The sequence below is a fragment of the Morone saxatilis genome, unplaced genomic scaffold, assembly GCF_004916995.1.
Source record: "Morone saxatilis isolate NCDOM2014 unplaced genomic scaffold, NCSU_SB_2.0 Contig24, whole genome shotgun sequence".
In the NCBI taxonomy this organism is placed as follows: Eukaryota; Metazoa; Chordata; class Actinopteri; family Moronidae; genus Morone; species Morone saxatilis.
Window position 1 is genome coordinate 1,938,730 of NW_023339807.1, and position 15,092 is coordinate 1,953,821.

The window sequence follows — 15,092 nt, forward strand, 5'->3', positions numbered from 1 at the left end:
AGAGAGACGAGAGACGAGAGAGAAGAGAGAGGAGAGAGAGAGACTGGAGAGAGAGAGAGAAGGAGAGAGAGAGACGAGAGAGAGAGACGAGAGAGAGAGAGAGAGGAGAAACACTTGCTGGGCAGGTTGAACATTGGCCTTGGCTCAACACAAAAATGAGTCAATTATTGACGATAAATCACCCATTCTTATTCCATAACTAAAACTCTGCCTCAGCTTACCTTCCAGTGGCACCGCCATCCAGGCTGAGCGTAATCACATCCTGGTGCACTGCAGGACTGAAGCTCCTTCTGCCCAGGAGGATCAGCTACTGGCCTCTGGTTCGGTATTATTTTGACAGTGTGAGTCTACAAAGACACATTTTTTATTGAACGAGTAAGCGCCCAAAGCCAACACTGACTGTTTATAACAAGACAGTAAAATATTGGCTGCAGAATTGCTGTCTGAATGTTGTGTTACCAATCTTCCTATGATGCTGGCCTTTTTTTCTGTGCAAAAACAAAGGCAGAAAATAATCTTATGCCATGATTTTTTCCAGGATTTTTTTTTTTCTTGCATGGCTTGTACTTCTATAAAACAGCCAGTCAGTAGCAAATCCTGATTTCCACTTTCCCACGTTTTCAAACTGTTAATAGAATGCATAAAAACACATTTGTGGCCTCCACTAGACGGCCAGGGGCCCCTAATAAGCAAAACAGGGGACTGAGATCAATTAAATGGGATGGAATCACGCGTCAGAGGATTCTATTGGTGAACGGCCTCTATGAACGCAGCTTACTGTTAGTTTCTGTGTTACAGTGTGTATCTTGGTTGGTGTTTTCTGAATTTGCAGCAATTTCTCTAAAATGTTTGAGGCATGGGTTGTAAAATTAATGATGTTGTTTTTCTTCATTGTTGTCTTTAGTCATATGTATGCTGCTTTCTTCTGAATATATATTAAGTGGGACAAAATTTCACAATATCTTAAACATGCATTCTATGCTAATGAGATGACAGGTATTCTCAGTGAGTCTGTCCAGCTCAACGCACCAAATCAGGATCAAACTGTCAATCCAGGCAGTGCTGAATTTTCTGATATGGATCTGGATGTTACCTGCGTTGAATATCTATATATAAAATCTTTTCACAAACGTATCTTTAGTGTATATTATCTGCTCAATACAAGATCCATGTGTGACCAGGTGAAGCCACCATTGGTTTCGTCGGCTACAACGTGTGAAACAGGAAAACTCCAGTGGTCACAAAAGGGCCTATCCTACAGCCAGCTGTTTGGTTTGTTCAATTCACGGGTACTGTAGAAAACGTCGGCAAACCCGACTCTCTCTTTGTAGATAAAAAATGTCATCTCAGGTAACAAAAAAGATTCTTATTTTCAGGTGATTCATGCCAGAAGTTAATGAGCATCCTCAACCAGTCTATACTGACACAGTATGAAGTTTAAGCGAACTCTCTTTATGTATCCTTAGAGAAGCTAATCAATTTATTACAGCCTAGTGTGCTATGCAAACAAGCTATTTAATGCTCTCCCTCTCTCTCTCTCCTCCTCCTCCTCCTCGGGCTGAAGGTTGTTTTCAAAGGGAGGCAGTGCTGATGGAATGGCCTGAGATCAGACTTGGGACGAGGGAGGAGGGTTTAGTAAACACACATGAGCAATCCTTAAGTTTGGCTGTGTCAGCTGAAGGGGTGACAATAGAGAGGGGATGAAGCAGAGCCACACTCCCGCTGGAAAGAAAGACACTGGTTTTGAGTTTGTCTTTTTTTCTTTTCTGAAGAGTTACTGTCAAGGGTTGAGCCTTAAAAACACACTGCCGTTTGATTTCCTGCCTTCCCTTTGATCCTGTCATACAAATCTGCCATGTGGCTGCATATCTTTATCTCTGGGTATGTACATCAAAAAGCTTGCAATCAAACCTGCAATAACTTGGTTCTCTCCACGGTATCGGTAAAACATCCTTTCACTTTAATCTCAAATTACAAGCAGGTATGTGGCCTATGATGTAGCTATAGGGCTTTGGAATCAGTGTCACAGGCAGCTGTATTGAGTCTAGACCAGGACCTAATTTGGCACAGCTTTAGGATACTGGTGAAGTAGCAAAGTATTTCTTTGTAAAGCTAAAAGTTTATTAAATAGGGACATATTATGCTAATTTACAGCTCAATATTTTTATTCTGGGACTTCACTGGATGCTTGGATTGCATGATTCACGGTTTAAAGAAATCACTCTTTTTCTTCTACTGGCCCTTTATACAGACACTCAGTTCATCTTCCTAGCTCCTGTCTCTTTAAGGCCCCCCTTAAAGCACACTTCATTCTGATTGGCCAACTTCTGAAAGCCTAGCAAGGGCAAGCCCCCAGGAAGAGTGTCAGGCTTTAAAGCCAATTTGACATAGTGGCTGAACCGTGTAATTACAGTAATGGCGTCATCACATGATGCGAACTGGCCCAAAAAGACTTTCTCCCATAATGTTACATTGTGAAAGAAGCGGCTAAATGGTGAATACATTTTTGTTAGTGTCACAACCCCCGTGAAATCAGAATTCGATCTATCGGTCCGATAACATTTCCAAAGTCTAGAAGAGCTGCACAGTTGAATAATTTTATTCCTATCCAAGTTTGAGGAAGTCTGCTCGACTGGTAGGAAGACTCCAGTGCAGTATGCCTTCATCCGGGTAATTTCTTTCCAGCTGGAAGTGGATTTTTTGGTTTTATGCGTCGCTGAACAGCTTTCATAGGAATGAATCGCTGTATCCAGTTCTTTTTATACATCCATGGCCGAGGGGCAGTAGCTAGCTGGTACAGTTCTAAAATGATAATGAGTGTGACGAAGTTTTAGACCAAGTCCACTCATCCTCCATCAGTGCCCGTCATAATCGTATTCATTAGCTTATTCATCTAATATCCTCGTCCAAGGTTAGGCTGTCTAAAATGAAACCAGACACTGACCCACTTTGTGATTGGTGCTGACAGGCTCTAGCCATACTGTTGCAAATTTTTTGGCTTTGCCCCACATTGCTTACCTTTTGGACGTCAATTTTTGACTTGTTTCCTAAGCATTAAAAACAACTATTGACCCATCCCCTCAAGAGAAGGCAGCTAAATTTAATTCTATTTGGGACCCATTTATTTCTCTCTTCTCCTCTCTCAGTTTCAGAGGATTTACTTATCTCTATTTGTGTAAACCTATCCCATCTTCCATAGAGATAGGTCTGGCTATGTGAGACGCGGCAGTGCTCGATTGGGAGCTCGGGGCACTCAATAGGATGTCTTGGACTAGTCTTGGTCTCAACAGAGTTCAGCTATATATGTATTTATATATAGTTTCTAAAGTAACTTCCTCCTTCAAAACAAACAAAACCATGGTTACTAGGTTTATTAATGTCACTTACACTTGTCTGCCTGGCTGCCAAAACTCATCTCATTAGCAATTTTTCTTCCTCGGTCTTTATGCTGTCTCTCTCATCTGGACTTGGTTTTGGCTTGGACTTGAACCTCTTAGGACTTTAACTTTAGTTGGACTGAAACCTCTTTGGACTTGGCCTTGACTCAGTCTCGTCTTTGGACTTGTTTTTGACTCAACAAAGCTAGTCTTGACTACAGCACTGATATTAAACAACATGAATAAAGTGGTCTTAAAATGCAGCCCTGATAACCCATACAGGTTTCTTTGTCTTCTTTGACGAGTTAGATATGTTTTTATTGCCGGCAATGCTTTCTTCTGATTGGCGGTTTTTGTTATCTTGACATAAGATGTTAACTTCCTGGCTATTTCTGTTCCTCCACACCACTGTTCCAGAGTTGTCCAACCTGCCTGAGGCCACTGATAAGAATTAGGGTTAAATGAGAAGCATTACAGCGCATTGTGGAATATGGAATAATTCCAACAGACATTTCTGGGTTGGTAAATGAATCATATCTAACACATTTATATATCCATTAACCTGATAGAGTCACTTAATCGAATTGTGTGAGAGACATAATTAGACAGGGAACTTCCATTAGAGTTGGGAATCAGGATGTCTTTGGATGTCAGAATGAGCATATTGGTCAAAATAAGCTTGGCTGATTAGGGTCAGCCCTGTCTTGAAGAAACAACATTGCAGTGTTAATGGCCATCGTGTCTCACTGACAGTAATGTGGCTATGGAAAAATGGGCCTTGGGTCACTCTTTCATGAAATTTCATTTCACTGTGCACTCAGCACCTATTAAATAAGAAGACAAGTACTTGAGCTGTGTGTTAAATGTATTGATGCAGATCATGATAGACACAGTAGAGATACAGTGACTATGTTTACATGCACACTTAATTGTCCACTATTATTCCACATATGAGGATATTAACCATTTGAAAAGGGTCATGTAAACAGCATTGGATATTCCTGATTAGGGTTTAATCTAAATGGAGCATTTTTTGATTAAGACATGGGATATGACAATATTATTTTAGGAGCATTCTTTTGGACATGTATATAGTTCACCATATATGTATATATACGTATATACCACATTCGGAATATGTGTCTTATTTGGGTTCTTAACCCAGTTTGCCCATTTACTTTAGCTCTGTGTGTAGTAAACAGTTTACAAGACTGGACCAGAGATGCATACATGAACAAAAAGCCCACATTTCTGGTTGGAAGGAGAAACACACCTACTGTTCAACATGATGAAAGACTTAAGCACTATTCGCATGGGACTAGTATTAACAGAGGACCTCATGTGATTTAGAAATTTCCCCTACGTCTGTTTTTCATGTGGTGCACTCTCACAGTATAAGCAAAGTTGTATTTCACTAAAATTTACTGACATTATGTGTTTCTGCTACTGTGTGATGCTGCAGGCAGCAAAGAAAATAATCTGACACACAGCCAGCTGTGGACAGCATACCGGAATGCTGGTTTTTGATGAAGAGCAACATGACTGCAGTTTGAAAAAAAGGGAAATTCCTCTGTAGGACGTATAGTACGTCATTAACAGTTATGTTAATCGGAGTATGCACAGATGCATGTAAACTGGACTATAAGTAGACTATTCATTTTCATTAGCCATGTAATCAGTTTAGCAAGAATATTGTCTTTTTTATATAAGGGGCAAAACATTTTTATATTTTGTAAAAGTAGTCACTGATATGTGTGTCAATAAATCACTGGCCATTTAGCTCACCACTATGATGCACCAGAACATAACAATGAATTACATGTAACCCAAAGTAACAACCAATCACTGACAGTCATCATGTCTTTGGGAGTTTTGTGTGGGTTTAGTCAATACAGAAATTAAGTCAATTAAGTCATTAAGTAAATCGGGGGTACTTATCAACTGTGCCAACTGTTTTTTTTTTCACTGTAATTAAAACGTAATTGCTTGGTCCTCTGCAGGAAACCTCCAGAAAAATACCAAAATACCATTTCCTGTTTTGGAAAGTGACACACCTGCAAGTTGATGTTCACAGGATAATGCAATATAGAGAAAGCAAAGGGATAACGATCTCAATCCGACAGTAAGCTTTTGAGAATTGTCAGCAATATGGTAAAGCATATGCAGTTTATAGGTAGTTTATAGGACAAAAACAAAATAAAGACACCACCAGTGTGGATTTTTAAATTAAAGATATCATTGGTGTTTTGACTACTTAGCCTCCTTATTGGGTCAAATAATTACCAAAAAGTTTTTCCTTTCTTTCTGCTAATTTGTTGGTGCAATATACAAAATGGTTCCAACAGTATTTAACAGGTACTCTTAAGCACACAAATGAATAATCTATATTAATGATAATATAGCTCCACTGTGCACTGGGATGTTGATGATGCTCTTCAGATCTGATCTATTTCCTACTCTTCTACTGTTGAGCTGTTACACCTGAATAGCTGGGGTGGCTTCTTTACAATTTTTATGTTTTTTTTCATTCAAGTGAATGTTGCTATAAGCTGAGAATACTTTTGGTTTTATCTGTATTTTGAGTGCTGAGTACAGGACTGCTGGGACTTTTGACAGTCTGGGTGTTGCTGTCAGCACATCTGACCGGTACACTGATCTGAAAGTGTAGCACAAACTCCGTGCTAATTGTGCATATGCTGCCAATAGCCAGGTTTCCATCAAAGTAGTACAAATTCGAACAAAAATTGGCCAAAGAAAAGGTGAATGTGAAAATCAAAGTGGAAAAACTTGATCTCAAAAGGCTAAAGTCCAATTCGAATCAGTCTATACTTCCTTCAGTCAGCCACCAGGGGGTGACCGAGCTGTCATAACTATGCATTAAAGAGGAATTTTATCATGTTTGTTTTCTGATTTAGCACACCCCAGCTAAAGTTTAACCGTGTCTTTTGTTACATGTTCAGTGTTAGTGCTATAGTAATGTGTGCTTTAAAAAACATTTTAAAAAACACAAAATAGCTTTAGAATCATTATATTTTCTTTTCAAAAAATTAGGATAATTCAAATGTAGTTACACTTTAAGCTATTTTAGAGATGGATGAAAACATCGTATATTTGCATTTGTTTTGGTTGAATGGCTGAAGATAAAAGTGTTTAAAAACATTAATGGCCACCTCTGTCTATAAATGTTGATCAGCCTTCAAAAAATCCTTATTAGTGGAACCCTCCCACACACACACAAACACACACACTCACATCCACACATGCTCTGACACAGTCCCGCCTCAGGTTGGCCCTTGCTTGTTTGTGATAAATGCAGCATTTGTGTCCTGGGTGTAGGCTTAATTCTGCTCAGTTGCCTGCTCTAGCTAAGCTAAGCCTTGTGTTGCTGATAATGACAGCTGTGAAAGGAGTGGGGGACTGAATGAAAACCAGTGGGGGTGGTGAGTAGCCGTGGATCCAGTCACTCTACCCTGCCAGGCCTGTATTTACCATCCTTCTGTGTCCTGCAGTGTCACACAGGGGTGCACACCGCTCTACCTCATTTCCACTCTGTTTACCAGTGTAAGGGCCTATTTTTCTCTACAAGCGAGAGCAGTCTATGTTCAAAAGCAACATTTCACGTGCTGGAAAAATCTTTTACCACAAGCACATTTTTTTACTTTTGTTTCCTGTGAAATTGATTTAAATGATATATATATTTGCTTTAAGAAAATAAATGTACACTTAAAAGGAAAAATAACATTCCAGGGTTGTGATAAAAGGCTATTACCTCCTCGTCCTATGATAGATGTGTGTTCTTATAAACTACATTGTCAGTAATGGAACACTTTGGTTTATATTAGTAGATATTATAAGTCAGATACAGACCTAACCTGGATGGAAAAACATCATGGAAACACCTGAAAATGAATTAAACTTACCAAATATCTCCAAAATAATTTATTTCCTGATTTTTTTTGTAATTTAGCCCCTCACTCAAATTGTCTGTAACCTTAGGTGTATATTTAGTTTGAAACTTGACTGTTGGTAGGAAAAACTGCATGACACTTAAAATAGGTTTACATAGAGTCTATTTTTTTCTGAGTGAAAATCTCATATATATGGAAGCCAATTTCCACCGATGTAAGGAAAAAAAAGGATCCAGTAAGTCATTATAATGAGACACTTTCTCAAAACAATGACTTAGTATCTTATAATAATTAGAAATTCTTACTTTTATTATAAGGCACATACTATATATTAGTTTCCCTCCAGACATGTATAAAGACACATAGAAAAATAGTCAATAATGTGTGTTTTTGACATAGGGACATATCCAAATCTGCATTAAAAAAAATGTTTTTTATTTTTATTTATGTATTTTCTCTGCTATTATAAATGTAATTATATTTGGGGAACTGCAAACTTTCATTTCGTTACACAGCCTTGTGTTGTATAATGATAGATACATTTCCTCGATTCCTTAATTCCTTGCTTTGTAGTAATGAACCTGGTAATGACATGACAGCATACGGCTGCTGGTTGTCATGGTAACACAATGTGCTTTGTGGCACCTGAATTTTCCTGATGTGCAGCGGTCAGTAATAATGGCTGTCAGAGGAAAGCACGTTAATAGAGCACAAAGAAATCCTGATCCAGTGTGAGACGAGTGAACCAGCAGGCCATCATACTGCACAGTGAGAGATACCTGACCCACAGCTTCACACACAGGATTTGGCTCATTTGGGAAAGCTGTTTTTTATATCATAGAACATTGTTACAGTATCATATTTGTGTGTCTTATATATAGTATACATGAAATACAAGACAATGACTCACCTTTGAGTGTTGTTTTTTTTAAGAAGAAAAATGAAATAGACATACTTATTGTACTTATTTTAAATATAAGTCAAATATTCATTTACAAATTCACAGATCAAGTCTTTTAATTTGAGTGATTGAGATTCCGCCTAACCTATTTCACTTAATAATCAAATATTAGAATAAAGTCAGTTGTGGGTGCATTATTTGATATTTGGGCCACTTTCCTCTAATAACTGTTGATTGAGTTGAGTTAAACTTTTTTTTTCCAAAACTTTATTTCAAGGACTTGTTGTACTGAACATGGGTGACAACCAAAACATCCAATTTCATCAGTATACATACATAAAATGTACGTTGGTTAAGTGATATGAATCAACTTTTATTAAACTGGTGAATTAAATTCACAACAAAACACAGGTCATAATCACCTTACTAAAAATACATACAGATTCAAAAGTAAGTAGATAAATGAGTGTTCACTTTGGCCTACTTTGGCAAAAGAAAATTCTCTGAATGAAATCTTTTGCATACTGGCTTCCTTTAATCAAACTTCATTTATATAGCACCTTTCATACAGGTTAGCGTAATTCAAAGTGCTTTACAGATGACTGACAAGCTGACAGTACAAATATAAACAGTAAATAAATTAGAGATTGATGCACATGGAAATAAAAAAAACATGAAAGTGAAATAATAAAACCAACGAATGACATATGAATGCAATAAAATAAATAAATAAATTGGATATTTTCAACAAGGATAAAAGGGTAGGTTTTACATTTACCTTTCAAGATAGCAACACTACCAGCTGCTCTCAGAAGCATTTGGCCAAAAAAAAACAGATAAAATGGTTGCCTGTGCAGTCCAGAATAGCTCAGCTGTTGCATAAACACTTGAATGTTTTTGGCAGAATATGGGCAGCTTTTATATGTGTGAAATGAATTAAAATGAATTTGTTGTGTCATTTGTGGCTCATCAGTCAGAGATTATAGAAACATCATTACAAAACATAATTTCAGTTTACTTCTGATCAACCCATATCAATGTCAGCCTTAAACTAACTACTTCCATCTGGCCCCGCCCACTTCTGGTTTAAGCCCTGCATGTTTTGAGTACTGAAGAATACAGATGATATAGTTGGTTGTCATCCCTACTTGACATTGGACAACATCATCATCATTTTCTGTGGCAGTGAACACAACACATGGGTCCGCAGATAGATACCTGGGCTATAATCAGCTTCACTGACTTTGGATGTTTAGGGCTGATGAACCACTATAAACTGCAGTGCTACGACTATGTAGTGGCACTCCACACACAAGGAGAACCTCTTGTATTAGACCAGCTGACTGACTCCCTCTCTTTCCAGCAGAGAAATGGACAGTCTGATGGCTCTTTGTGATGGATTAGACAAAAAGGTTATGATCAGCCAATGTCCCTCATGTCCCCACAACCCTTTTTTCTGCTTACTTTAAAGTGTAACTACACTCTTCAGTTCTGCTAGCTCCCTCCCTCTCAGCAAATTTAAAAAATGCATCAGAGACCTGCAAAGGACAGTGACTTTAGGGGTCGTGGCCTTGACACTTTGAGTAAGTGACTGACCACAATAGTAGTTAGAGCTTAGCGAGGATGCGTCATCCCAGTATTTTGTTTCTGGTGCCAAAGACATTTATAAACTCCAATGTTGAAGACCCTGGATGAATATCCAAAGGAACAAAAGGTAGCCCACACACAGATTTCCAGGACAAAGTAGATAGGACCTTTCACGTTTTTCACCAGTTTCGCGACTGCTGCAGTTTCTCCTTTGGGCTTTGGATAGGGAGGGTGAAACGAGGGAACTTCACAACTACAAATCCTACACACTGGTCCTCTTTTTTTATATAAATGTCATGACATAAAGTAGTCCCAAACGGTTAACTCTAGGTCAGCATTGGCCCTGCAAGTTTTAGGGTTATAGTGTGTTGAGCCATTTTCAACCCATGAAATGCCAATTTTTATTCACTAGATGAATTTTTATTAACACCAGCACTGTACACTTATATAATTTAGTTTACAGGTCAAAAAACATGTTAAAGTGTGGAGTGCCTCTATAAAGATTATATTTCACATACAGAACTGTAAAAATTAGCAGTTTAGGTGCATTCAACATCCATTGCATCTGTGGTGATGATGCTCTAACGGAGGCTTGGGATTCAGATCACATCACCAAGGATGGTGACATCATGTGATGTGACGAATGTTTCATCACCATACTAATGACCTCACTTTTCACTTGTGTGAGCAACACTAAGTGAACAACCTGGGGGATTTATAATTCTGTGCAGTGGCCAAGGGTAAGGTAATCCAAATGTGTGTGCGTGCAGACGTGAACGTGCACCTTGTGCACCGACAGATAGCAGTGCGTGTCCACACTTCAGAGGGATGCAGGGTTCAGTTACTGGGCTTGAAATCAAGCATAGTGAAGATTGTTTATGGACTGCCAAAAGTAATTAATCTCCCTTCTCGATGAAAATTAATCGGATTAACCGTTCTCGTGGCCCAGTGAATCTGTCTCTCTGTAATATGCGTACACCGAATCTCACTGCCGCTTCTCCATCCCGCCTCGTACCCATAATGCCGGTCCTATAGGCCGGATTCACTGGCTTCACCACAACAATGGGCTTCACAATGACTCTGTAGTGTAATCGCATTCTCCTGCTTGTCTGAATACTTGTCTTTCACGGTGGGGAAAGAGCATTTGCCACTTGACCAGTATCATATTCTGACCTTTTGATAGAGATGCTGAAGTGTGCCGACAGAGATTTGTTGATTAGAGTTTCATCTGTGTGTCTCTGGCCGCGGGTGAAACACATGTTCACATGATGATCTGACCTTTTCAGCTGGATTCAGATGAGTATTATGTGTCCTCCTCGCCTCTCCTCATGTAAGTGAGTTATGGGTTAACATCCTGAAGAGGCTGACTCCAAAATATTCACTGGTTACTTTAGTTGCTGATGCTCGATGCCTCCAACCATAAAACACACCCGCACACACACAGAGTATTTAACAGTGCCCTCGCAGTAACACAAATGTATGTTGGACAGCTCTAAAGTTATTGTTAATATATTTGTAATTTCTGATTCTGAGAAAGTCATGCTCAAACCATTAAAATTCCAAAAAGTTTAGGCCCCTGCAACCCTTACACAGTGTCTACAGAGGAGGTGTAGAGTAAGCAGCTTCAGACCTCCATCTGTCTCTACACAGGATGCATTCAGGCAAAGCAGGGAGTGTAGGTCATCCATATTTTGGCTGCAATGCAATCAGAGCTAATCACGCAGTCTTTGTAGTTACGTGTGTTACGACTTGATGGAATAAGTTATGAAGAAATGGATTAAATCGAATATTTTAAATAATAACAAACTCAATTTTATAACTTAAAAAATATGCATGATAAAGCTGCTTTTACTAGTAATTTTAAGTGAAACTAACTTCATTTTGTAAGTTATACAAACATCCTTAAGTTCTCTTTAGTAGGTATTTTGTTTTCACAGTACAAACGAAAATGACAAAATAAAGTCATCATCACTTAAAATTACTAAAGCTACTTGATCAAGAATGTTTGAAAAGTTGAGTTAGTTCTACTTACTGCTTCAAAAGTTGAGTTAGATCTACTTAAAAAATTTCAAGTGAATTTTCAGAATTTCTCTGATTATCGGTATTCGGAATCGGAATGTTTTATTATTGTTCCGATAGTCAATAAAATCATTTCAAAAACTGGCTCTGATGTAGCTTTTGTAGTCACCACTCTTTAGTCTTGCTCAATGTCCCACCCACAGCACTATCTGGATGGTTAAATGTCATAAATAATAGAGTAATAATTTTTAAGTTTTTAAGATAAAGTTGAAAAGCCAGCTTTTGCAGAATTTAATTACACATAATGAGGCTTAAAGGACTCAGTCAATACCACAGTGTAAAAATAGTATACTATATACCGTAAAACAATAATAAAATAGTCCCAAATCGACACAGGTCTCCTTTACTAGCCCGTTGTGGCACGTTTTGACAAATAAATGCAGGTCTCCATTGGAGACCTGGTCTGGATTTTATAGAAATTATCTGGATGTATAAAACCTCTTAAAACCTACCGGGCTGCCCACCCGGACCGAGTTTTAAGCTGCTTACATCACCTACACAAATATAAATGTACACTGCTGGGTAGCTTAATCTTTAATAATACATCATAATGTATTAGTTGATTTATATTTGTAATAATAAACAGATTTTGCAAAGTAACTTAAGTTATCACACATTTTTGTGAAGTAACAAAATTGATATTTAATTTATTGAGTAAAGTATAAAGTAGGATAAAATGGAAATAGCATACTATAGTACTAACCCAACAGATTTTAGGTTATAATTTGACTGTTTACTGTTGGATTTCTCTTTCAAATAAATTTAACTTAACTTAACTTGTTTACAGCCTATCTGGGTGTCTGACTACTTGTTTGTTGCCCCATTGGAGCCATTTACCGCAATTTCAGAGTACAATGTTAGTAACTACAACTGACAACTTGAGCTACGAAAGTAAAGAGTAAATGCCAGTGCTAACACTAGCATAGTCTTTGTTGAGTGATTCTAATAGATGTTTTCTGTTTTTTATTTTATGTACTATTTAGTAACAATACGGGTACTAGAATCGACAAATGATGTGGGGGTTTCTGCTGGAAAAAATGCAGTCTCTATCATGCCTCAATATGCCACCCTGTTAAGTTAATGTGTTTGCAAACACTCTCTTGCTCACTCAACCATCAGAAACAAGCAGGCAAAAGATAACAGCTCACAAATACACCGCCACCAGATCCCCTGCTTATAATAGACCCTGCACACCCTTGGTACACCCACGCACCTGATTTCCCTTCTTTTGGCTGATTAGACCTCTTTGAGAATAGTGTGGGTGTGTACATACTGGGCTTGTTTGACATCTTCCTCACTTTCCCGTTAGTTCTGTTAGGAAAAATTACAAATGTATTATCCTTATTGGTAAATGTTAAGTGACATCCTGTTGTTCCAAGAGTAGTTTCACCTGGCTTCAACCTAAGCAGAGGTCTCATCAGACAGAATAATTGAGAACACCCGAAGGTGTGCAGAGCCTCAATGCTAATGTTCTGGCAAACAATTACTTACTCACACATCCACCAGACACTGAGACTCTGTGGTTTCAGGGTTGCCATAGGTGCACATATGTGTGCACACAGACTACAACATGTAGGTGATATTATTTGAAAATGTTTGAAGAAACTGAACTAAAAACTAGTGAAAAAAACATTTTAGTTAACTGAAATACAAAAATGAGGAGGCACAGGTGCATTTGAAAAACCCTGTCAAAGTCGTGATGTTCTAGCATCACCTCATTTAGGCCTATGTTCTCTACAGCTAAGAAGAAAACATGGTTTAAACAATGATTTAATTGTTAAGACAGAGAAAGGTGTAAGTATATAGATTGTTGTTGAAGATGTGCAAAGTTAAGCATCCCGATTACACAGAAGAGTGTAGACCTATACTATGTGTCCTGGCCTAATTTAATCTCTAGTTTCCACCAACTCCTAAAGAATAATTAGCTGTTCAATGCTCCACTACATTCACCAGCTAGTTGCTAAGTGTGTCTGTCTGCTGTTTGGTGCTGTGCAAGAAGGGAACAAGCTGTCTACAGGGGGTTGATAACAATGATGAAAATAAAACGAAAAAGTACTTTAAAACCAAAACAATCAGTTAAAAAAGGCTATGGATATTTTGTCTACTGGAATTGCACCCTAGAGGGTACTTTATCATGTTGTGTCCTCTAGAAGGACACTCTATAGGTCACAACATCAAGTTTTCTCCACTGAAAAGGCACCGTAGAGGAAAACCATATCATGTTTTGTCTGCTGGAAGGACACTCTAGAGTGCACTTTATCAAGTTTTATCTACCATAGAGGCATCCAAGAGAGGTAGTAGAGGGACAATTGGTCTCACTGACAAACATGACAAAAGACGATCCAGTTGTATTAGCTTTTTTCTGTTTTTGTGATATGTCTGTCCACTGGAAGGATGCTCTAGAGGGCTGGCAAAATTTACAGTCATTGAAGCATACAGATAAATATATTTTGGGGTGTGTTTGCTCAGTTGATAGATGTTTCAGCAAATCAAAGTCATGGTGGCTGCTCCTAAAAAAAATCGACATATTTGGTTGCCTTTGACCAAATTGGAAATTTCTGTCTCTGGTGAATCACAAAGGTGGCGGCTAGAAATTCAAGCTTCACCTGAATTTATGTTCCAGTGTCTTTTCAGAAAACTACAGGTGATGCCATGGAGTTTACACACAGTAAAATAGTTACAGTAGTTACATGCTGTGTAAGAAGTATGTTTTTGCTTGATGGGAGCTCTGGTGAAAAAACCCATTACCAGCCCTCCCTGCCATCTGCACAAGGCAACAAAGACATTACACAAATCATGTTCACTTCACTTACTGTCAGTACTGTGAGTGCATTCATTTTTAGATCAAAGTGGAAATAAATTGTGTTTTTCAGTTGGATTCTGCTTATTGTTGCTTCCCCAGGCGCCTGCAGCTGACACGCCACCAACCATCAGGCAGAATGTCGTACGGGTCCATTGACGGAGGCTCCTTCGGCAGTCGCAACCCATTTGGAGGTCCTACGAGGCAGGGTTACCAGCCAGTAGGTAAGAAAAAATATTGACTTTCATGAAAATGTCATGTTTCGCTGTTCTACAAGGTCTTAGCATTTAACAGCAGTAAAAGGTCACTTTTAGTTTGAGACACTGGTGTAATTATCATAAACAAATAAGATAATTGCCATGATGATTTTCCTTTACCACCCTTTACAGTATGTGCCTTTACACTGCTGAAGGCTCTCAGCAGTGTAAAGGCACATACTG

At 38.4% G+C, this 15,092-nt stretch overlaps 1 protein-coding gene across 1 annotated transcript in view; it reads left to right on the forward strand.

The window, feature by feature from the left end:
* The window catches only part of tsnare1 (T-SNARE Domain Containing 1), a gene marked incomplete in the record, with an annotated part of 179,588 nt that overhangs the window by 26,215 nt on the left and 138,281 nt on the right, over window positions 1–15,092 (forward strand). The window contains 1 exon segment of the mRNA XM_035672877.1: window positions 14,755–14,876. Within this exon segment, the coding sequence (XP_035528770.1) occupies window positions 14,792–14,876 (85 nt within the window).